Genomic DNA, 25,603 nt, shown 5'->3' with positions numbered 1-25,603 from the left:
TTTTTATTTTTTTCCCTAAGAGGGTTAAGCTTATTCAAAAAAGGTTCAATTTTCCGTATCCTCTCTCGAGCACAGCATCCTCAAAATCTGTTTTTTTATTGTAAGTTAATTTCGCTGTATCAAGGTAATTCCTTTTTTGAAGTCAATAAGTCATTTTGTAATTCACGTCAACCTAATTATATTTTGGGGAAAAAAAACTCTGGCAGTCTTTATAAAGTTAATGTTTGCCAATTGTTAACATTAGGGTTTTCCTGATAGGTAACTGTAAAAATTTCTTCAATGAGTATTTTCAGTTAACCTTAAAAAGGAAAAAAAACAAGTTTAAAGTTTTGTTTAAGTCGTTTTTTATAATATTGCAAAAATCCCGATACTGGGAAATGATATATTATTCCTAAACATTTTAAACTAAAATTTGGAGTCCCAAAAAGCCCAAGATACAATCTTGTATTTGCTGGTACCTCCTACCTTCTAAATCAAGTAGGCCCGGTACCTTCGTTGAGAATCACCTCTCTAAATAATGAGGTTATTTAAATTAACGTTTCAAAGATTAAGTATGAATTGATTGTAAGTAAATTCATAGAAAAGAAACAAATTTATTACTTTTCATTTTAAATTATTGACACTATTGGTATAGTTAAAATAAACTCCCGGGTCCCGGGAATTCCCGGGAAATGGCCAAATTCAACTCTCGATTCCCAGAAAATTGAAAATCTCGAGAATCGTCACCCTCTAATAGGGACTATAGAGAAAATCATACATTTTGTCAGAAAAAATGAAAGATTAAAAAATTCAAAAGTTAAAAAAATTCGAACATTCGAAAATTAAAAAGGAATCTAAAATTCTAAAGCTCAAAGATTCTAAATTTTGAAAATTCTGAAATTCAGATATTTTGTAATTTTTGATTTCTTTATTTTTTAAATTCTTATTCTAAAATTCTTAAAAAATTGTAAGGTTAGAAATTTTTCCAAAATTTCACTTTAGTATTCGTTATCTAAATTTTTATTTTTCTCAAAATTAAACTGAACTATGATTTAAAAATGATCCAAAGTAATCTAATTTTGTGTAATCTAAAATGTAAGCAAAATAGTGATGGTGAAATGGAATTAAAAATTAAAGAATTAAATTCAAGAATCAAAGAAATAAATCAAAAAATTATGGGATAAACAGGGTTGTTACTGACGGCGCGAATTTGGCGCGGATTTCGCGCGGTAGCAATTTTTATTAAAAAAAATATTTGGAGAGATAAAATTACTTTCAACTTATTAAGAAAAATATTATCAAGAATCAGGATAATTTGTTTTTTTTTCATTGAGTGCAAAAACTTCGATTTCTTATTAATTGAATTTTCTTTCGAAATTTTTTGTATGTATTTTCTTTAATAAGAAACGGCGAAAGATGAAGATGAAGATTATGAGGAGATATTTTTTTTAAATGTGTTGTTGAGGATTTCTTAAATAAATGTATTACTACACTCAACTCATTTTTAATCATTCTGACTCAGAATATTTAATTTCTTTTAAGTTTTGAGTAATGTTTTTTACCCTTATTTAATGTTCTTTTATTCTGGATACATTCAATTTTAATCTTGTCAATCTTAGTCATATTGCAAACTTTTCTCGAAGAGACAGACATTAGCATGTAACAAAAATAATTTTTGAAGCATGTTCCAGTGGGTGTACTGTGCTTATATCCCAAATATGAGCTTGATTGGACGTAACAGAAGCTAGCCTCCACCTTTGAATTTTAGACCAGAAGAAATATGTTTTTTAAATTTAAACATTCTTGAAGAAAAAATAAAAAAAATCAAAGCATTAAAAAATTACAGCTCAAACATTCAAAATTGAATTATTTAGAAATTAGGAAATAAAATTAGGAAAAATAGTATTAAAAACCCAAAAAAAAAATCATATTAAAAAAAACTCAAAGATCCGAAATTTTTAAATTCTTAAATTCTTAAATTCTTAAATTCTTAAATTCTTAAATTCTTAAATTCTTAAATTCTTAAATTCTTAAATTCTTAAATTCTTAAATTCTTAAATTCTTAAATTCTTAAATTCTTAAATTCTTAAATTCTTAAATTCTTAAATTCTTAAATTCTTAAATTCTTAAATTCTTAAATTCTTAAATTCTTAAATTCTTAAATTCTTAAATTCTTAAATTCTTAAATTCTTAAATTCTTAAATTCTTAAATTCTTAAATTCTTAAATTCTTAAATTCTTAAATTCTTAAATTCTTAAATTCTTAAATTCTTAAATTCTTAAATTCTTAAATTCTTAAATTCTTAAATTCTTAAATTCTTAAATTCTTAAATTCTTAAATTCTTAAATTCTTAAATTCTTAAATTCTTAAATTCTTAAATTCTTAAATTCTTAAATTCTTAAATTCTTAAATTCTTAAATTCTTAAATTCTTAAATTCTTAAATTCTTAAATTCTTAAATTCTTAAATTCTTAAATTCTTAAATTCTTAAATTCTTAAATTCTTAAATTCTTAAATTCTTAAATTCTTAAATTCTTAAATTCTTAAATTCTTAAATTCTTAAATTCTTAAATTCTTAAATTCTTAAATTCTTAAATTCTTAAATTCTTAAATTCTTAAATTCTTAAATTCTTAAATTCTTAAATTCTTAAATTCTTAAATTCTTAAATTCTTAAATTCTTAAATTCTTAAATTCTTAAATTCTTAAATTCTTAAATTCTTAAATTCTTAAATTCTTAAATTCTTAAATTCTTAAATTCTTAAATTCTTAAATTCTTAAATTCTTAAATTCTTAAATTCTTAAATTCTTAAATTCTTAAATTCTTAAATTCTTAAATTCTTAAATTCTTAAATTCTTAAATTCTTAAATTCTTAAATTCTTAAATTCTTAAATTCTTAAATTCTTAAATTCTTAAATTCTTAAATTCTTAAATTCTTAAATTCTTAAATTCTTAAATTCTTAAATTCTTAAATTCTTAAATTCTTAAATTCTTAAATTCTTAAATTCTTAAATTCTTAAATTCTTAAATTCTTAAATTCTTAAATTCTTAAATTCTTAAATTCTTACCGTCTTAGATTACAGAAAACCTGATAAATTTTTAAGTATTTTTGGAGTTATTTATTTCGGTTATAGCAACTTTGAGAAGAAGATGTGGAAAAATTTGCTTCGATTTGGTGACGCTTTGGTAAGATCATCGAGTATGAACTGTATCTTAAATTTAAAATCTCAAGATCGAGGATTTATTACAATTTTTAAATTTTATTATTTTTCTTTATTTAGATTTGATTCAGTTTTTAGATCTAAATTTCTAAATGTTGAAATTTTTGATTTTTTTTGCCAAAATGTTTGTTCTGGCTTTTCCCTCTTGTTTACCTAATCCTAGCAAAAATACATTTTCAGCGTTTCAAGATTCTGCGTTCTGAAATTAGAAAATTGAATTTATTGTGAAACTCTTTTGTATTTTTGTCGTATAAATATATTTCGTGGATTTTGCGCGGATTGGGTTATGGGATGGAGCGAATTTTTTTTTCGATTTCTTCGTAACAACTCTGAATAAAGGAATTTGAGAGTTCATGAATTTATAAAATATGGTCTCTTCGGAAAAGTTTTCCAGCATCCGAGATTTCATAGGGATTGTACAACTTCATTTTACATATTTTTCCCAAACAACATCAAGGGCTTACAAGAAGGAGTTCCCTTGGTCAGATCGAGCTTAAATTTGGAATCTATTCCAAAACACCCAAATATCTATGTTTGATAAATAATGACTTTTTGAAAAGCTCGAGCAGGTTGTATTTTGTTTTTATTTTTATAAAATGTATTGATCGTGTGAATGATCCTCTGTTGGCTCTGGGCAAGGTAGAAAACATTTTTTTTTAATTTTATAGCAAAAATATATTTTTTTAAATAATTTAAGAAGATGTTTTCTTTTAATATCCAGAAAACGTTTACTTTAAATTCAAACATTGTTGAAAAAGACCTAGATCTTTTTTAAAACCGTAATCATGTACTTGAAAAATTCACATTTAATTGTATATTTTTTTTAGTTTTCTAGTTTTTTTAATCTTTTTTAAGGTTCTGCAAAATTACATATTTTTTCAAGTTTTTTCTTTAGTTTTTTTTTATTTAAATACAATAAAAAATGGCATCGGCCTAATTCGATTGAAAATTCGGCAAAAGGCATCCATTTAAAAATTAAACATGACTTCTTACTTTAATTCAAATTTTCAATGGATTTTTTTTTGAAAACTTTTAGCTTTAAATTTTCTTTAGGAAATGAAGTGAAATTAACTAATCCGAATTTGAAATTTGCAGCAATTTTAATTATTCATTTTTAATTTTTTAAGTAAAGGGCAACATTTAAAATGACATCACCAGATAAAAAAACATAGGACATTTTTATGGTTGCTCATTTTGGATGTTCGATAAGAAAAAAAAATATTGACAAAATAAAAAAAGATTTTAAGTTTTTGCAGAATCCATCGTTAAATAAATAAAATAAAAAAGTCATTGAAGTTTTTCAATATCTTAAATTTTCAATATTCAAAAAGGAAAATGCATGAAACCTTAAAAACGCTCCAAACAATATGTCAGTAAAAAATAGAAAATAAAAAAAAATTGGTGGTCTGGAGAGGTCAGGGAAAAGTCAGGGAATTTTATTTTGGGATTTGGATCGACACCATGATATACCATTGCCGAGATATAACTATTTTAAGTCAGCAGTTTAAAAAAACGGGTGCCACGATATCTCAATACTGCTTTGACCAAATCGGCTCAAAATTTTGGTGAAGACTCGTTGAACCGGTCCTGTGTGCATGACAAAGGCCGATTTTTAAAAACTTAATTCTAAAAACTTAACCGTCAGTTTTTGATTTTTGTATTTTTTAAAAAAGCAAAATTTTTAAATCGGGCTTCGTCATGCACACGGAATATGTCTCGAGAGTCTTCACCCCAAATTTCAGCCAATTTGGTCCATCCCATCTCGAGATATCATGGCACCCGTAAATCAACTCGGTGTTTAGAGAAAAACGTTTTCAAAGTTTGACAGTTCGCTTTGTGCATGCCAAATTATGAACTTAATTCGTCTCTTACTCAGTTCAGTCACGAAATATCTTCATGAAACTTTCAGGAGTGATTGAAAATCATCTTTTTAGTGAATTAAGTGAATTTTCTGTAATATGAAATTTTATGATTTTCTGCATGTATGTAACCCCTTAATAAGTTATCATTGATTTTTAGAATTTAACATCAATATCCACAACATTGAAAAGGAAACACGATAAAAATATTTTTGGCTTGATTTGCTGGGTATTTTAATTTTGTTTAACTGATATTTTTTTGATTTTTTGCTTGTCCCTTTTCTTTTTATTTCAGAACCAAGAAACCAACATTTTTATTTTTGCCTTTTTTGAAATGCTAATATTTTAAGGTTTTCAGTTATTTTTTTACTGTTTGGATCGTTTGATTTTTCACTCTGCCTCAATTTTTGAGGAAATTATTTTTATAAATTTGCTGTTAGGTTTCTATTTTTACGTAAATTAGCAAAACTGTGTTGTTTTAAATAATTTTAAAACTTTGTTCGGTGGTTGATGTTGACATTTTTACAAATACGCTTCGATTTATAATAACTTTTATGGTAAGAAAGTCATATTACTTAAAATTCTGGAAAAAGTTGGTAATATGAAAATGGAATTTGAGTTGTGGAGTTAGACATCTTTTCAGCGAATCTTACTTCTTGGAACTAAGTGAAAACATTTAATTTTTTTAAAACTCCAACAACTGATATTTTTTTTAAAATGAAGCATTTAAAATTAAAAGCATCGCATTCAAAAGTACACTATCAAAGCAAAGTTTCATTTTAAGCCTACTTTATTTGAATCCAATTTAGTTGAATTTGAGTTAGCCTGTTACATTTATGTTTAAAAATTTCAAATAATCTAATCCAATCCATTTCCAATCTACCACCGACAATTTACCCACGTAGTCATTGAGACAAAATTGTCAAATTTCTTCAAGGTATTTCCAGGTAAAGTAAATGAACAAGTAATTTCAAATGAATTGTATTAGACCAGGGGGATTTTCATCCATCAATAATATCAATAACAAACAAAGCAAGTAATTCGAGTGACTAGCAAAACTTCAAAGATTCTGAGTAAAAGTCTATTCATAGGTGTCCATTGGAGCGACGGAAAGGTTTCCCTCGAAGAAACGTTTCAACGTCGCGGAAGATACGAACCCGATTTTTTCGGCAAATCGAAATTTCCAGCCTTGCCTTCATTCATTGAACAGCAGGTTGGGTCTTTTACAGTGGTGCATTCCCTGAAGCTTCCATTAATCACCGCGTGGTATACGGCCTTTTACCTCAAAGCACAAAGCCGTTTCTTTCAAGCACTTGTTCCGAGACTCGTGGTACCATCTTTTGGGGAGGGCGCGGCAAAACTGCTTTATTTGGTATATGAAAAATACAATGCAGATTATTTCAAAAGTATAAGAGATGTTGCTGTTTGATTTTCAAACCAGTAGTAGGGGTGATAAAATAACTAATTATCAAAAATGTAAAGCAAACTAACTTGATTACTTAAAAATATTACACTTAGACCAATGCACCGATAAATGTTTCCACGAAGAAATGGTTCCCACGCTGCGGAAGATACGATTCAGTTGAACAAAAAACATCCGCCTTTACTTTCATTCATAGAACATAAGGATGAGTTTTTGCCGGTGTTACATTCCGCGAAGATCCTGCCTTTCAACGGCTATCGCGTGGTTTATTTCTTTCAATGCAAAAAAAAAAAAAAACACAGATGGTTGAACCATCCTGCTCAAAGCCTTAGGTAAGAATAACCTCCTGATTCATTTTCGCGTGGCAAAATTTCAGATGCATTAATCATACAGACATTTGAAAAGAGATTATTCCCTTTAAAAATTATAAACATTCTTTTACACAATATCAACAGTTTTTTTCAAATTTAATTTTGAATTTAATTTGATATTTGAATTTCACTCTCAACTTTTCAACTGTAATTTTGCGAATTTATGCACAGTAAAAAATGTGTTAATTTAGGAGGTGTAATTTTAGGAGGTTGAATATAAAACTCTTCTATGTGGTATTTTTCCCTAAATTTCGTCTTAAAGTGAAATTAAACCAGAAAAGTGGTAAAATTACCCATTTTTCCTGACATAATAGATTTACCTTGGGTGCCGAAAAGACAGATTGCGTAACGTGATATTCGAATGCTCCACACTACTACAACTGCACTAGAGCTGTAAACATAAACAAGCTAAGCGTGACATATGTTTTCCTGCTGAAGTGACCTGTTCTGAAACATTTTGGATTTGTTGATGTTAAAATTTTCCTTTTTATTTAACCTTTTAAAATTATTTTCTGTTCAAATGAATTGTTTAAATAATACTTATCAATATTCTGCAGTCTTTCAAACAAGACTATTGCGCAATTGTCTACGGAATCGGCCGATTTCGACCATTTTTTTTGTTGTATTTTGCGTTTTGGCTCAAAATTTATGGTGGCCTTCCCTATGACCAAAGAAGCCATTTTGTGGCATTGGTTTCTCTCAGGGAGATTTGCATACAATTTTGGCAGCTGTTCATTCCAAAAATGGTACATAAATAATAAATATTCGAAAATCTGTAACTTTTGAGCAATTTACTGATCGATTGATGTCTTCGGCCAAGTTGTAGGTATTGATGAGGATTATTCAGAAAAAGTAGGTACACAAACGAATGAATTTTTGAAAAACCATAAAATTTCACAAAAGTTTCAATTTTCAACATTGAAAATTGGACAATTAGTTGCTAAAAATATTTGCATTAGAAAATGTGGGAATGTTTGGATGACACTTAAAAAACTTAAATTTTCTTGTTTCTTTTTATTTTATTTCCACAACCAGAGGTCAAATCTCTAATGTCTTTAAAGCAAGTTTACTGGAAATTTTATGAACTTTAAAAAAAATATTTTCAGGAATGGAAAATCGAAAAACGAGAATTTTTCAGTTAAAATCAAACTTTAAGTACCCGGGCAGACGGTAATAACAACATTCATGTCATTTCAATAACAAATACCGTTAAAATAACAGAAAGTGTTATGAAATCTCCTTGAAAAATTATTTTGTGCATAAGAGTTTAATAACAGTTTATGTTATCATAACAACATTTGTTATTGGTTTGATATTGGTTGAAAGCCAAAACAACTTTGAAATAACATTTTATACCATCCCGGGCAGACGGTAATAACAAAATTCATGCCATTTCAATAACAAATACTGTTAAAATAACAGAAAGCTTTATGGAATCTTCTTGAAAAATCAATTTTTGCATAAGAGTTTAATAACAGTTTATGTTTAACAATATTTGTTATTGGTCTGAGATTGGTTGAAAGCCAAAACAACTTTGGATTTTTTTTTTGTTATGGAAGAATACCTCCAACTGTTATCGGGATGATCGGATAACAAAAAAAAATAACAACGATTTGTTCGAAGAATAATTAAAAATGTTATTAGTCTGTTATTACTATAACAATCCCATAACACAAAATTCATAACGACGAATAACAAATCTTGTTATAAATAACATAAAATGTTATTGGCCTAGTATTTTCAAATATCAAAAAATGTTATTCTCAAGTTATTTCCGTCTGCTCGGGATACCTCGGGTATTGAAATGGCATGAAATCTGTAAAATACGTTTCGATTGCACTTTTGATTTTGCATTGAAAACAAATGTCAACAAAATATATTTATGTATTTCTAATATTTTAAAACACATAATTTTTTCCAAAGTATAATTCGGCGGCAAATTTTTTGTCCATACTTCTCTATGGCTCAAAAGTTGCGGTTTTTTTCCCCCTAAATCACACAACAAAAATCAAATATAAAAAACTAACTTAATCCACCTATGTGGTTGATGCCTTCCTCACTCCTCCTAACCAAAAATCCAGAAATACTGACGTTAAACTTGGTTTTTGGTACGGATCCTTTAATACCAAAAAAGGTTCAAAAAGTACCTACATATGACTGAAGCGGTTATAATTTGAAACAAGGTTGCCAGATCTTCCTAATTTTAGACTCGTTTGCTAAGGTTTTCAATTACCTCTCCAACAGTATGGATGATGGATCCGGATATAGTTTTCATACAGATAAGTGAGATCCGGCTTCAAAAAAGTACATAAACATCACTTAAGTGAACATAACGAGAGCGTTGCCAGATCTTCCATGTTTTTGAATGGTCTTTCGATTATCTATTAAACGATATATAACATGATGATATTTGATTGGATTTCCAGTAATTTATCCAATATCCGAATAAATGCAAAAAAAAATGTATACATTACTTTAAACAATTCAATAGCGATGTATGGAACCTTAAATCGAGTCGAATGCAACCTGTTTGATCAAAATCGGTTCAGCCAGTGCTGAGAAAATTTAATGACATTATTGGTAACACACATACCCACAGAAACACGGACACACAGACATACAGCAAGGATCTGACACGCATGCAGTTTTCTGAAGTCACCGCCAGAGGCGCTGTCAATATTGTTTACGTGTGGTTTTTTTAAAAGGTCGTATGAAATACATAGAGATATAATTTTTCCAAATTATTTTTTGTAAGTTTTCAGTATCTTTTGCATATATATTTGAAATAATTACAAGTATTACTTAAATTTCTCCACATTTTACAATTATAATATCAAAATATTATAGCGTTTTACTTGACCATCCAAGCAATATTCACAATACACTAGACTTAAAATGAAATAGATTCAATTCCTTGAAACAACATAAATTACGTTTGATTCTTCCTGACCGTTTGTTTAAAATAAATTGCGCTATTAAAATACTCACAAAATTCCCTTCAAAAATGTTTTAAACTAGTTTTAATTGAACACCACAAAGGTGATATGCCAACATAAGGTACTCGATGGAATTAAATGCAGAATCCCAAAGTTCCAGTCCTAGATTAAATGTAAATCTTTTTAAAGAAAAAAAATAAACTAAAAAAAGTTTTAATCTTTGTAAATTATGACCGATTCGCATACGACCTTTTCAAACGCTACGCGCCAAAAACTTGGTTCGATCTTGGTTCGATTTTGACTTCACTCGCCTTGTATGTGGATGACAGTCGTGACGTAACCGTGACATACAGGCAGACAGACAGACATTTGTTCAGTTTTCGATTCTGAGTCGAAAGGTGTACATGAAGGTGGGTCTACGAGCTTTTTATATAAAGTTCATTTTTAGAGCAGGGTTATCGCCTTATCTCAGTGAAGAAGGCAAAAAACGGATTTTGGGCCATTGTTTTTTTTATGAAAAAAAGTTAATTTAAAAATCGACAAAACACTTTTTTCATTGTGCGTATTTCTTTTCTACCTACAAATTTGCCGAAGACAACAAATCGATCAGAAAATTCCTTCAAAAGTTACAGTTTTTCGGATATTTACGTACCATTTTTGTATGGACAATAGGGTGACAAGAAAACTCATAAGGGAGCCTTATAAAAAGTTTAGCTTCAGAAGCAACAACTAGTTAGACAATTGCTAAACTTACTCTAATCTCTTCGCCTGTTTCCCCCCCATTACATTACAGATCCCGAAGCTGTCCCACCTGAAGGCGCTCGATCGCAAGCTGTTCAACTACTACTACTACCAGCTGCGGCACGATCTGCTGCAGAGCAAGATCCCCGAGATCGAGTACGACGAGTACAAGAACAAAATCCTCGGCTACGTCGTCAACGACATGTACCGCAAGATGGTAGAGGACGGGGTGAGCGTAGCGGACCTGAAGCGCACCTACGAGGACTACATCCCGCGCAAGATCAACAAGGAGCACTCGCTGCTGTTCTTCAACTGGGCCCGCACCAAGGTGTTCAACTCGCTCAACAAGATCAGCAACCGGGAGCACGACGTGGAGTGAGTGTTTTTGACGGGAGGGTGATTTGAGGGACTTTATGATACTGACTAAGAACTTTTTTGGTGCAGCTACGTCAAGACCGTTTACATCGACGACATCGACAACCTGGCGCCCGGCTATCTGTACGAGGAGTATAACGGTCACATTCCGTACCCGGAGGAGGATGGCCACCTGAAGCCGGGCAAGTGCCGGGTTAAGATCAAGTTCGTACCGTACGCTCAACCGTCGTCCAAGCCGGCCAAGGGTGGGGGCGGAAACGGCAGCAAGAAGGGAGCGCCCAAGGACGAGTCCGAGGAGCAGCCGGGGCTGAAGGTGTTTTACTCGCGAGAGGTGAGGAGTTGAGTAAGTGTAGAAAATTCAGTTGACTGATCCCGGCTATGACCAATTTTAGTGGAGACACGTGGCCAACATTGACGAGATCTTTACCATCCTGGTGGACAACCTGACGGTGAACATCTCCATCCAGGATCAGTCGAATCTTTACTCGATAGACTTTGGCAGTCAGACTGAATTAGACTCTTTCGTAACGTGTTTAGCTGGTTATTATAGGTTTGTACCAAACAGTCTTTAGCTTAAAAGTTGTATTTTTAACCAATTTCCCCCCTCCGTTTTAGATTAATGTGTAAGTGGACTGTCTATCTGTGTAAGCCCTACCTGTACTCACCGTCGTTGAATCGACTCACCGACATCAAGTGTCACGGCCCAATTGGGTAAGTAATTTGCCAGTGCTAGCTCCTAATTAAAACATGAAATCCCAAAAGCAATCAGTCCCGATGATGTAATTTGTACAACCTGAGCAAACGCACTCCAATTTGTACAAATCCTATTTTGCATTACGATGGGCGTACACAAACCGTACCGTAGAGTTGACCCTTTTACCAGATGACGAGTCGCCTCCGTGAACGCTACTGTAAACCCACGTGGAAACCTACTATCGTACTACAGAACGATTACAACCCCGAACGAACTGGTGGAGCACCTTGGTCACGCCTCCAGCCTGACGGCGAGGGTCTCGTGCATTAAGAGCAATTTGTCTGTCAATTTTAAGTTTTTTAGGACTAAACAGTTTAGCTTTCGTTCAAAGCAATTTGCCCGCTTTGATGCTAAGGATTTGAGCGATGTTGATTGTAATCGATCGTAATTTGTACTTATTCAATTGTATCGTCGTGAAACCAGAGCTAGATATACACAATTAACATAAACCAAGCTGCAATTGCAATTGATTCAAATGTTAAATAAAATAAAGTTTCCCGAAATCGAGAGTGGCCAAATCACCAATTTTCAGGGTAAACTCGTTTGGGAATTTCAGTGAAATTTCTTGAAAATTTACAGAAATAATAACTTGGATGAAAAGGTGGAGAACACTGCATCAGATTTTAAACGCTTTTGTTCAGACAAATCAATACAGTACAATTTATGCACCATTCGATTGGCTCTCCAGAGAATTCAAACTTCTACGTTATATGTGAGCAATTCTTCCCGAGTTTCGGAAAAGGATTAATTTTTTTTTATGTGGCTCAAACGTTATGGGGGCCTTTCCTACGGCCAAAGATTTCTTTTTGTTACGTTGGTTCACCCACACAAGGTTCCATACAATGTTGGAAGTTGTCCTTACAAAAATGGTACGTAAATATTCGAAAATCTGTAACTTTTGACGGATTTTTTTGATTGATTTGGTATCTTGGGCAAAGTTGTAGGTATTAATGAAGACTATTCAGAAAAAATAGGCACTCGGAAAAAAATTGCCGATTTTTAAATTATCTTTTTTGTTACAAGAAATACAATCCGTTTTATTTTTACACACTTTTTACAACATTCCGGACTTTTGTAAAAATCGTTTTTTTTAGCATAGCTTTTTAAGTACTTTACAAAACTTCATAATATTTACTAGGGTCTTGTGGGACCCCAAGACGGATCGAATGAGACCAAAACGATCCAAATCGGTTCAGCCAGTCCGGAGAAAATCGAGTGCATTTTTAGGTGCACGGACTTACAGACATACACACGCCCAGACATTTGGTCAGAATTTGATTCTGAGTCGAAATGTATACGTGAAGGTGTGTTTACGAGGTCAAATAACGAAGTTCATTTTTCGAGTGATTTAATAGCCTTTCCTCATTGAGGTGAGGAGAGCAAAAAAGTGTATATTTTCAAAACCAAATTTGGGTAATTCTGTACCAACTCACACGAAATCGGGAAAAGTGGCCCCGACCTCTCTTCGATTTGCGTGAAACTTTGTTCTTAGGGGTAACTTTTGTCCCTGATCACGAATCCGAGGTCCGTTTTTGATATCTCGTGACGGAGGGGCGGTACGACCCCTTCCATTTTTGAACATGCGAAAAAAGAGGTGATTTTTAATAATTTGCAGCCTGAAATGGCGATGAGATAGATATTTGGTGTCAAAGGGACTAGAGCGTCCAATTTCCCGGGGTTACAAAATTCCCGGGAAACGGGAAATTTTCAACAAATTTCCCGGGAAATCCCGAGAATTCCCGGGAAACTTGAAATTCAACAAAAATCATTCTGATCCTGTTTCTGATCAATATTTTGCAACACATTTGTATAAAACAGCAACTTTAATGATCAAAATAAGTGTTATGATCAATTAATTGCTTGACTGCTTGTAAAAAATCATCCAGCTTTGAAAAAAAATATAAATTTTATAATTTTTTAGGCTGTTTTTAAATCGTATCAAATCGAAAACAAAATCAGAATTTTTTGTTGAAAAGTAGTTTTTTTTAAATCAAATTGTTTGAACAGTGAAAATGTATGGCAACATAAAATTGCTTTTAAATTTTTCTCAGTGACCATAAATTGAAATGAAAAAAAAAACATGCAGAAATAATGTTTATCATGGCAAATAACTTCTAACAGAATAAGTATTTTCAACATGTGAATAAATAGATAATCATTGAATTTGCCTCAAAAATCTAATTTCTGGCGCTTTTTAACTTGAAACACTTTTTCATGAAACCACAACTCAAAGTTTTCAAATATATGAAGCGAGTTTTGAAAATATGGTTGCATTCTTTGGGTTAATTCCATATTATACGAATTTGTTTTTTAACGATTTTTCATGGTTTCATTTATGGTATGATTTTAGTTAAGTTAAATAATGTTTAAGTGTAGAAGTGGTTGAAATTAATCGATATTTTTTATATTTAACCCTCTTACGCCCTTGGTAGCTTCATAAATTATTAACTCCAAACTGTAATTTCTCGAATACTTTTAAACAAATTCGTCTCGCAGAGCCCTTTTTGAAAAATTTAATTATGTCAATTCAAATTCAATTCAAAAATAAATATTATCTAAAGTAAACCTTGACATGAAATTTACAGACAAACTAATTAGTTCAATATGAACAGTAGATTGCAATGAATAAAATAAATCAAGTTTAATAATTTTTATTTTTTGTATAATTTCAAAACTTTGGTGCAGAAAGGTAGGAAAATGTATACCTCCGCTTGTATTTCGGGAATTCCCGGGAAATTTACAAATTTCCCGGGAAACGGGAAATATTTTTTTCCGGGAATTCCCGGGATTTCCCGGGAATTTTATTCCCGGGACGGGAAATTGGACGCTCTTAAAGGGACTTTATTTGTAAAATTGGACGTCCGATTTGATGACGAGTACTTTTTTGCGTTTCTCTTTGTTTCGTCGTCCGTGTCTGTCGCGGGTGAACATGAACGGCATGATCAACGGCGACCAACTTTTCCAAACTTTTTTTCGTAAAATCGCGATAACTCGTGATGTTTATAAGCAAACCCCTTATGTATACATATCAAAAAAAATGTAATTGTCTGCTCTATAACTTTGTAAAACATTGTTACACACTTAAAAATAACCCTGCAAAGTAAAAAAAAACATGAAATTTTAAAATGAAAATTTTTGTTCCAAATGAAAAAAAGACCCTTCCGGGTCAATGTAGATTCGAAAAGCACATTAAATTTCCCTTAAAATGACATATTCCAAAAAAACTTACAGTTGAGTAACTGAAAATGGCAGAGTTTTTAAAACTTTTTTAGTGTTATTTTCGATGAAAAATACGTTTTTTTCGGAATTCTGAGTCCCTTTGACATCAAATTTCTATTTCATCACCGTTTCAGGCTGCAAATTATTGAAAATCACCACTTTTTTCGCATGTTCAAAAATGAAAGGGGTCGTATCGCCCCTCCGTCACGCGATATCAAAAAACGGACCTCGGATTCGTGATCAGGGACAAAAGTTACCCCTTAGGATAATGTTTCACGCAAATCGAAAAGGGGTCGGGGCAACTGCTGTGTGAGTTGGCGGAGAATTACCCGTATAGTAGGTAGATTTCAAAATTTTAGACAAATCATGATTTTTTTTTTCAAAAATGTGCAGTTTTTATTTATTTTTCTAAATTAAATAGCTAAAGTGTAAATTATGATTATTCTTTGTGAAGGGAATGTTCAACAATTAATATGGAATCCATTTATTTGTGCCTTATTTAACAGCTTTCTTTTGTCATCAAATTTTTTTTATAGCACACCTAAAAAAAATATTTTTTTTTAACTCACAATAAATTTGTTAATTTTTTTCGTTGTGATTTTTTAAAAGATATTAGTGTCCTACGTAAAATAAAATCATAAATAACAAAAAATAAACCTTACTATAATTTTTGATATTTATAAAACTACTTTACATACAGGGGCCATTTTACATGATCATTCAAAATGGGTCCGTGGGCCACCCCTGGTCACCCCTGTTCAGCGATGGAAGTATCATCATCAAAAGAAAATCTTTGAACGTCCATCAACAGAAAAAAATCCGAAAGGAACTTGGCTCTCCTCTCTCGCGCATGAAAGATCGGTAAAAGGAATCTAAAAAAATCATCATCTTGATTATTCGGTGGAACTTCTTTTTCACTATTACACTTGCAAGTGTAACGTCACACGTCGAAAAATGACCTGTCACATTTTGTAGATGGGCAATGTGTGTAAACAAAGTGAAATAAATGATTTTGAGTAGTGCTGACAAGGAAATTTACAAAAAATCATCAGCGTTTGATTTTCTTGGAGAATTTCGGGAGCGATCTTCTTTTGCGTGATTCGCCTCCTCTCCCTTTCGCGGGTGAAGAAAGTTCGCAAGCGAAAAAGATTTGTTTGCGATTATTCCATCCCTGCCCCTGTTCTACATACATTTTCGCGTTCTAAACCTTAATCGATTTGGCTCAAAATTAGTACAGATAGGGGCAGGGGACCGAGCCACGTAGCCCAGTGGTAACGCTTCCGCCTCGTAAGCGGTAGATCGGGGTTCAAATCCCGACTCGGACCAACACAACTGGTGATCTTTTCCCTTCTGGAATCGATTGCTTAGTAAAGGGAAGGTAGTGTATCGTCACAAACTGGACCTTATCACGACACCTTAGGGAGGCGACCTATGGAATGTTAACATTAACCTTAACATGTTAACATTAAGTTGAGAATGAAACTGCCACTGAATCCGCTTTGTAAATGCCGGCCCCGATACTCTTCAAGGGTGTTCCCCTCAGGAACTGGGAAAGATTTACTTTTACTTATAGGGGCAGGGGGGGCAGAATGGGCCACCCTTGGTTTTGAGTTTTAGAATGAATTTAGACCAACCGTAAGGCAAGGGTCTTATAAAGGACGTCAAATAACATCACCATACCGAAAACGACGTTTGAAACCATTGTTTTTTTTTCGAATTATGAGCAAAAATGTTAATTTATTGACAAAACCACGCAAATGTTGTTTATTTCAAGGTTTTTGAATAAGCTTTCTGAAAAGTTGGATTGTTTGAAAAAGTTTGTACAATGCTTATAATGTTACTAGATGTTACTACCAAGAACGGAACCTTCAAATCATTTAGAGGCTTGGTGGTGGAAGTGTTAAATTAAAATCCACTTGGGGGCAGAATGGACCACCCTTTTTCTGCCTTATAAAAACAATCAAAAGTTACGAAATTTTGGTTAAACGGATTATGTCGCTCCTAGTAGGTTCACAAATCGCGTTGCAACTTTAGTTGATTTTTTAGATGTTTTGACGTTTAAATCTAAAAATGAAGTCTTATTACAACATATTAACAATATTTTCAAAAATGTTTGTTTTGTTAAGTGTCTATTTGTATAAAGTGGTCTAACTTCATGGAAACTATGTTAGAAAGGTCTCTTAAGTCATTTATCTCCCTTCAAAGACAAAATGGCTTGTTTTCTAAGGTGGCCCATTCTGCCCCGCAGGGTGGTCCATTCTGCCCCGCACCCTGGAAAAGTAGCCGAAAAAACTTTTTTTTTAAGTGCATCAAAAATAGTTTTAATCTAAAAATTTTCATCAACCAAGTATACAAAATTGAAGGGAACATCCCATAGCATAAGCTCACTACACTGAATTCATAAATTTGTATGTTTTTCTATGGTTTTTGGCGCATTTTACTTAGGCGTGCCATTCTGCCCCCCCCCCCCTCCCCCCTGCCCCTACTTATTTTTGCCTAAGGAATCGAGTCAGAGGGTATCCTTGATGTCGTTTTTTATCGTCACCCAAGTGTATTTTGTTTTTATATTGTATATTGTTGTCAGAACTTCAATCTTTTCGGCGCATTGGAAAGGTCTTTTGATTGTGGAAAAGTGTTTTGATTGCTCATCCAACGATGGGTCGCATGCTAATTCCGGAAAGCGTTTCATCGATATTTCTGAGATCCGGCATCTGAAAAATACTAAAATCTGTATGGAAATTCCCCCCTTTTTCTCAAGTGTAGAAGTTTAGGTGTGAAACGTAAAATCGCGATTGTTACAAGCAAACCTCATATGTTTGTACATCATTTTTTTTAATTGTCTGCTCTACACGTTTGTTAAAAAAATGCATTTGAGTAACGAAAAATTGCTGAGGTTTTGTGAATTTTTTTTCCGATAAAAAAATACGTTTTACCCATTTTTTGAGTACGCTATCAAATCGGGCTGTAACCGAAGTGAGTTTCTGAATGAGCTGTACACCTTCTACTAAGTATAATTTAGTAGACTTTTTTAATCGCTTCCCCCTTGAAGTCACCTGTTTCATCCACAACGTGCTTCCCCACAAATCGATCGTAAACCTCCGTTGATTTATGGACCTCTCTCTGTCTGTACCTTCTTCCAGAGGAAAGTTCTCCTACCGAAAAATACAGGAGAAGAACAGCACGGTCGGTGCCAACATCGTACGTCAGTGCGAGACCACTTACGACACGTACTACGTCGACATGCTGGAATGCGAGTGAGTATCATCTGGCTTGATGACGTGACCGCGGCGGTTACTAAGCCCCGGTTTTACGAGTCCCGTATTTAACGACGTCACTTTACGCTCTCTTCCAGCAACCAGATGCGAACTTATAAGCTGAGGTTCGGTCAGAACCGCTGGCATGTGATACGCGACGGCAACCGGGAGGACACCTTTGACGAACTGCCGGAAGCGCTGCTCAACCTGAACCCGGCCATCCAGAAGCTGTACCGACTCTCGCCGACCGAGCACGACAAGTCGCCGAACCTGCAGCTGTGCATGCCCCAGAACACGATGGCCTCGAAGCGGATGCTGCGGGACGCGCAGGAGATGCGCCAGGTGCGGCCCCAGATCGTGAACGCAGCGCAGGAGCTGATCATCAACCGGAGTGAGTTTTTGGTTTGTCGTGAAGGGAGTGGGATTTGGGGTCTTACCTTGCGTTTTTTGATTTTAGATGCGCTGAAGAGTGAGGGTGACGGTTTCTTCAACCGCACCCGGGCGGATCTGCTAATGCCAAACAATACCAAAATGGAAGTCACGCTGCGATTGCTCAAGGACGACAAGAAGAAGGACCATCTGGGTGATTTTCTTCAGCTGACCGACTTTTGGAACAGCATCGATTCGCTGGACATCGTGAAGCTGTACGGAGTAACGCTGTACAAACCGGTTGCGATGGTCATGGAGCTGTCGCGGGACGATCCGCTGGACGAGTTCCTGCGGCGACATCCCAAGGTGACGTTTGGATCTCTGCTTGCCGTGGCTCATTCGTTGGCGCGAGCTCTGTACTATCTGCAGGAGAAGCAGCTCGTCCACGGTCGTATCCGGTGCTCGTCGATGCTGGTGACGCACTACGATCGTCGCGAAAACCGACTGATCGCGAAGCTGGGCGATCCGGGCCTGTGCCAGCTGCAGCAGTACACGGACCAGGACCTGTTTTGGATCCCCGTGGAGTACCACGAACTTGGGCCGAGGGAAGTGCAATTGTTGAGGGGAGACCTGCGGGCGGACGTCTGGGCCTGCTCGACCACGCTGTGGGAGATCTTCAGCCGGGGCAGGCCGCTGCGGGTGCCGAACGCAAAGCAATATCTCTTGTCCGGCCATCGGTTGAAGGCGCCGAAGGAGACGGAGGAGGTGAGCGAGATCTACTACTGCATGTACAACGGCTGGATGGCGGATCCGGACAAGCGGCTGTCGCCGCAGATGATCATCTCGAAGCTGGTGCAAGCGGGTCAAAAAGGAAACTATCACCAAATTGGCGCTACAACGAACGGTACAACGCACTCCGGTAACGGTTCCTTCTCTGCGCAAAGCATACTGTCGATTGAAACTGGTAAGTGTTGGCAGTTTGAACCTCTGAACCTCCCGTTGAACCTCTCTCTCGCGTTTCCAGATTCCACCGTACTCCAGTCCCACACGGACATTTCCAGCTCGTCGTACACGAGCAACGGGAGCGATTGCGACGCGCGCAGCAATGGCTCGAGCGAGTGCAGCTCGCAGCCGCTCATTTCGAACAACGGTTCTAGTCACTACAGCGTCGGTTCGTCGAGCGGGTGGAACCGGCCTGGCCAGGTGGACCACTTTGCGCACGACTGTCTGGATTACATCGAGCTGTCGCACGGCCGCACGGTCACGTTCCAGGGCAAGATAGGCCAGGGTCACTACGGGAACGTGTACCAGGGTGAGATCAGCAACGCCCTCGGCGATCCGATTAAGGTGGCGCTGAAGACCATCAACATTGGGAACGCGGTCGATTTGAACCGTGCGATGAAGGACTTTAAGCGGGAGGTTGAAATCATGAAGAAGCTTAACCACAGGAACATTGTGCGGTTGTTGGAGTTTGTTGACGAGCCGGATCGGATGGTCGTGGTGATGGAGTACATCGAGCACGGATCGCTGGAGCGGTATCTGCAGTACAAGCGGTACGATTTGACCAACCTGAACAAGCTGAACTTTGCCAAGGATATTGCTAGTGTAAGTATTTGCTAAAATTATCCTCCCACCTCACCAAACTCAAACAAACCCTTCACCTTCCCGCAGGGCATGCACCACCTGTTCGAGAAGAAGATCATCCACCGGGATCTGGCCGCGCGCAACATTCTCGTCCAGGACGCAAACTGGGTAAAGATCTCGGACTTTGGGCTGGCCCAGGTGACCGACGGCAATCACTACTACTACGCGCAGAGTACGCGCTCGCTGCCGGTCAAGTGGTACGCGCCGGAAACGCTCGCGAAGCAAAAGTACTCGCCCAAGTCGGACGTGTGGTCGTACGGGGTGACGTTGTACGAGATGTTTACGTGCAATACACCCTACTCGAACGTCGACATCCAGAACGGCGAGCAGCTGTACGATATGATCACGAAGCAGGGTGTAAAGTGAGTACCTTTAATCATTTTTTTAATCTACAAATTTGCATGGGATATTAAAATGTATACCTCCTTGGTTGATAAACCCGCCAACTCACACAGCTGTTGCCCTGACCCCATTTCGATTTCCATGACTTCACTCTAAGGAGTAATATTGGTCCCTGGTCACGAATTCGTGGTAATTTTTCAATATCTCGTAACTGTGGGGCGATAGGACCACTTTATTTTTTCTGGAAAAATCATCAAATCATTTCTGTTCTTCAAGTGTTCAGAATAGAATTCTATTACTAGGGGCGTGGCTACCCGAGCAGACGGAAATAACTTGGGAATAACATTTTCTGATATTTGAAAATACCAATAACATTTTAAATTGTTTATAACAGGATTTGTTATTCGTCGTTATGATTTTTTGTTATTGGATTGTTATTGTTATCACAGACTAATAACACTTTTAGTTATTCTTCGAACAAATCTTTGTTTTTATTTTTTGTTATTCTAACAACTCTATAGTTTTTTTTTTGAATAGGTCCTATAAACATATGAAAGACAATAGTTTATAGGCCCTTTAAAAAAAAACTCTAGAACTAATCCTATCATCCTAATAGCAGTTGGAGTTATTCTTCCATAACAAAAAATGTTATTCCCATGTTGTTTTGGCTTTCAACCAATATCACACGAATAACAATTTTTTGTTATGATAAGGGTAATTCTCTACCAACTCAAACGAAATCGGGAAAAGTTGCCCCGACCCCTCTTCAATTTGCCTGAAACTTTATCCTAAGGGGTAACTTTTGTCCCTGATCACGAATCCGAGGTCCGTTTTTTGATTTCTCGTGACGGAGGGGCAGTACGACCCCTTTTTTTGAACATGCGAAAAAAGACGTGTTTTTCAATAATTTGCAGCCTGAAACGGTGATGAGATAGAAATTTGGTGTCAAAGGGCCTTTTAAGTAAAATTAGACGCCCGATTTGATGGCGTACTCAGAATTTAAAAAACGTATTTTTCATCGAAAAAAACACTAAACAAGTTTTTTTTTAAACTCTGCCATCTGCCAATGCGTAACGTGATTTTTGAAAGCTCCCCACTGCTCCCCACTAATACAACTCTTGACTTTTTTTTGATAAGGTCCTATAAACAAATGTAAACATTGAGTGTATCCCGCTTACTCCGATGGACTTTGACATAAGGTGTGAAAGGGATACACTCAATGTTTACATTTGTTTATAGGACCTTATCAAAAAAAAAGTCAAGAACTGGACTACAACTGTAAATATAAACAAAGTAGAAGGCTATGTTCAAGCTCAAGCGTGACATCTTTTTTGCTGCTGAAGTGAATTGTTTTGAAACAAAAAAAGTTTTCGCTGAAAAAATTAAGTGCTTCGCGCTTTTTTTCTTCGTAGACTAAACGATGGGAGGCCAAAAGAGGCTTTTTTTGTTTTCCACGTGATGACAAAACAAAGTAAATTATTAATCGATCACAATACTTGCCGTGACGGAGGGGCGGTACGACCCCTTCCATTTTTAAACATGCGAAAAAAGAGGTTTTTTCCAATAATTTGCAGCCTGAAACGGTGATGAGATAGAAATTTGGTGTCAAAGGGCCTTTTAAGTAAAATTAGACGCCCGATTTGATGGCGTACTCAGAATTTAAAAAACGTATTTTTCATCCAAAAAAACACTTAACAAGTTTTTTTTAAACTCTGCCATCTGCCAATGCGTAACGTGATTTTTGAAAGCTCCCCACTGCTCCCCACTAATACAACTCTTGACTTTTTTTTTGATAAGGTCCTATAAACAAATGTAAACATTGAGTGTATCCCGCTTACTCCGATGGACTTTGACATAAGGTGTGAAAGGGATACACTCAATGTTTACATTTGTTACATTTGTTTATAGGACCTTATCAAAAAAAAGTCAAGAACTGGATTACAACTGTAAATATAAACAAAGTAGAAGGCTATGTTCAAGCTCAAGCGTGACATCTTTTTTGCTGCTGAAGTGAATTGTTTTGAAACAAAAAAAGTTTTCGCTGAAAAAATTAAGTGCTTCGCGCTTTTTTTCTTCGTAGACTAAACGATGGGAGGCCAAAAGAGGCTTTTTTTGTTTTCCACGTGATGACAAAACAAAGTAAATTATTAATCGATCACAATACTTGCCACTTCTTGGTAGCATTTTGCGAACATAAATTGGTTCCGCTTTGACAGTTCTAAATTGAGGCCGATTTGCGAAACACTTTTCTGCACCTCGTTTGAAAACATCTTGAATAAATGTGTTTACAAATTTGTACAGTTCTGAATAGTTTTTTTTTCAGAACTTTTTTTTTTGTAAACAAGCCTTACCCGACAAACTTCGTTCTGCCTGTTTTCGTTTGCTGACGTTTTTAACTTTTTTGCTTTTTCAGCCTCCTGTGATCAAAATTTGATTTTAGTAGCTTTTCCCATACAATCTGTAGATTTCCCGGAATCGGTTCCAGAGTGGCCAAAGTTGTCACTTTTTGGCGTAAAAACCTTCCTTGGACTTTTACGAACCCAACGCAACAAAGAGCACCTCGATCCGACGCTCCGTATTGAACTGATTCGCGTTCGAACAAAACCGTCGAAATTTTTTATATATATAGAAGATGAATGATTGTGAGAAATGCGAGTTTGGTAGTGAATGTGAAGCACGGCGTTTCATTTCGCTTCGCCAGTTTTTCATCAAACTTGTCCAGACAAACTTTACCTGCCTTATTTGATTTTTAAATATTTTTAATTGGTCAAAACATTACAACTTTTGAACTTTTGAAGCTATTGTTTTCAAAAATATTAAGAAGATTATCAGGAAAATATCCAAAGTATAATCCAAAAAAAATCCCTTGCTTTTATGATTACTAGAATGTGAAAATAATGACTTCCATTTCAAAAGAGCAAAACTGAAAGATCTTTGTTCATTTCTCACTTAAATTTGCCGCGAAAAAATTGTACAAATAACACTGAAAGTTATATAAAAAAACTCAACTTCATTGTTTACCTTCCAGACTGCGCCTGTCCGAGGAGGATCGCGAAATCGACGAAAGTCTGATGCAGCCGTGTTTCGATCTGGATCCGCATCTACGGCCCTCGTTCCAGGAACTGCTCGGTTACATCGGCAATCTCATCGACCAGTACGGCGAGCTGCTCCAGCCGAGGTAAGAAACGCGGATCGGGAAATGTGATAGCTTGTTAGATCTTTACGGCGCGCGTAGACGACGGTTTCGAGCGGAGGAGTTTTAGAGTGTGGTAATCGATATTGCCAGCCCCGAAGAAGATTGTGAGCAAACTTTATTGCACCGTTTTTTTTAGGCTAGGAAAATATATTTTGAATTTTAGGCAAAATATAAAAAAAAACACAAAAAGCTTCTATTTTTTGAATTCATACTGCTTTTTACTACGTCGAATCGATTGGAAACGAAAATTTTGAGCTTCATGTTTACCGCTGTCGCACTTAGCAAAATAAAACAAATCTTGAAACACATCAACACCCTGATGATAGTCGTTGTCTATACAAGCTCTTTTTTGTAACTGGTGTAAATATGAATGTAGCAAAAATCTTTGAACAAACGAAAGCAACATTTGCGATAAAGGAAACAAAAAAACGTGCCCGTCTCACTGTGGATTTACGTGTCTTATGGATAGTTGTTATAAAGTTAAAGCAAAAGAAACCATATTTTTAACTGAAGCCACGTGCTTCTACTCCTTACTTTATTTAGGAGGTAAAATTTGGAATTGAAAACCCAGACAAACGAAAACAGAATCGATTATAGTAAAAGAAAAAAAAAACTAAATCAAGTCTATTCTCAAAGTGCCACCCTAGATGAGGTAGTTTCGTATTTTATTTACCCCGCATCTAGATTTATCATTTAATCCTTTATAATCTTAAGCCCGGTAGGATTGCTCAGCAGCGTCGCGCTCATTTTGCCTAATTCTCAACTGTCAATTGTAGCTCCCCAATCAGTCAAAAACAGCACTGAGAAAGAAAAAAGTCTTTAAGTCTTATGCATGATCGAGCTAGAAACAAAAAGGGAAGTACTGTTAGACCGGGATCCTGTTATTGATATTTTTAAATCGTTATATTTTTATGAATCTTTATATTTTCTATCTTAGATAAAAACGTGCGAATAATGAGTAACTAAGATTAAATCTATAAATAACATGACAGAATAGAGAAAAAAACAAGAAATCCTAATTGTACAACGCAAACTAAAGAATTCGACCTAAATCAGTAAATTTTGCCTGCTAAATCCTTGCACAACTAAGAAATGATGTTTGTTTTATCCTGGCGAGCCTAACATACTTAAAAAAGCACCATTTTGAAAGCATTTATCTCACACTTACGAAGACGATAGCTGTTCTATATTCTTGGACTAGTAGCGGTAAGGATAAGGTGTAGTTCTTGTTCAACACACACACACACACACACACAGACTCACACAAACAATTGGAAACGAATTGCAAATGTAAAAAGAAAAAAACGAAACGGATCGTAGCCAGAAGTCGGACGGAAGTGGTTCGACCTTCTGAGGTTGCAATGCCTGCGGTGATATCAAGACTTCTGATGGATTTTTTTTTTTTTCAAAGAAAAATGAAAGTAAATAGGTGTACATGAATGTTTCACTCTGGATTATATATACAAAGCAAGATGGTGTTGTTATTTTCACTGTAGAACAATCCGAAAAATCCTTTTGAAAGTTCGATGAGCACTCTACGAAATCGGTCCTTTACCTTTAATTTTATTCTTGGATATTTGATTCCGGCTGAAACTTTTTTGGAACTTTCGGTGTGTCTAAAGAAGCCATTTTGCATCATTAGTTTGTCTAAACAATAATCCATGCAAATTTGGCAGTTGCCCATACAAAAATGATATATGAAAATTCAAAAATCTGTATCTTTTGAAGGATTTTTTTAATCGATTTGGTGTCTTCAGCAAAGTTGTAGGTATGGATAAGGACTACACTGAAAATAATGATACACGGTAAACAAATTTTTAGTGATTTTTAATTTTACTTTTTGTCACTAAAACTTGATTTGCAAAAAAACAAATCGAATTATTGGTCGCAAAAATTTTTTAACTTCATTTTTCGATGTAAAA

The 25,603-nt window shown here is 35.2% G+C and overlaps 1 protein-coding gene across 4 annotated transcripts in view; it reads left to right on the top strand.

The window, feature by feature from the left end:
• The window catches only part of LOC120428678 (tyrosine-protein kinase hopscotch), a 51,927-nt gene extending 26,843 nt beyond the window's left edge, over positions 1 to 25,084 (top strand). For all 4 annotated transcript variants that reach the window (XM_039593731.2, XM_039593729.2, XM_039593728.2 and 1 more), the window contains 10 exons: positions 10,581 to 10,903; positions 10,973 to 11,234; positions 11,296 to 11,453; positions 11,519 to 11,614; positions 18,017 to 18,130; positions 18,229 to 18,521; positions 18,588 to 19,463; positions 19,524 to 20,104; positions 20,171 to 20,505; positions 23,514 to 25,084. In XM_039593731.2, coding sequence (XP_039449665.1) covers positions 10,581 to 10,903; positions 10,973 to 11,234; positions 11,296 to 11,453; positions 11,519 to 11,614; positions 18,017 to 18,130; positions 18,229 to 18,521; positions 18,588 to 19,463; positions 19,524 to 20,104; positions 20,171 to 20,505; positions 23,514 to 23,667 — 3,192 coding nt within the window. In that variant the 3' untranslated portion in view covers positions 23,668 to 25,084. The remainder of the gene's footprint in view (positions 1 to 10,580; positions 10,904 to 10,972; positions 11,235 to 11,295; positions 11,454 to 11,518; positions 11,615 to 18,016; positions 18,131 to 18,228; positions 18,522 to 18,587; positions 19,464 to 19,523; positions 20,105 to 20,170; positions 20,506 to 23,513) is intronic.
• Positions 25,085 to 25,603: the final 519 nt, after the last annotated feature.

The sequence above is a fragment of the Culex pipiens genome, chromosome 2 (genome assembly GCF_016801865.2).
Source record: "Culex pipiens pallens isolate TS chromosome 2, TS_CPP_V2, whole genome shotgun sequence".
In the NCBI taxonomy this organism is placed as follows: domain Eukaryota; kingdom Metazoa; phylum Arthropoda; class Insecta; order Diptera; family Culicidae; genus Culex; species Culex pipiens.
This window is presented reverse-complemented; position numbering and strand designations above follow the sequence as displayed.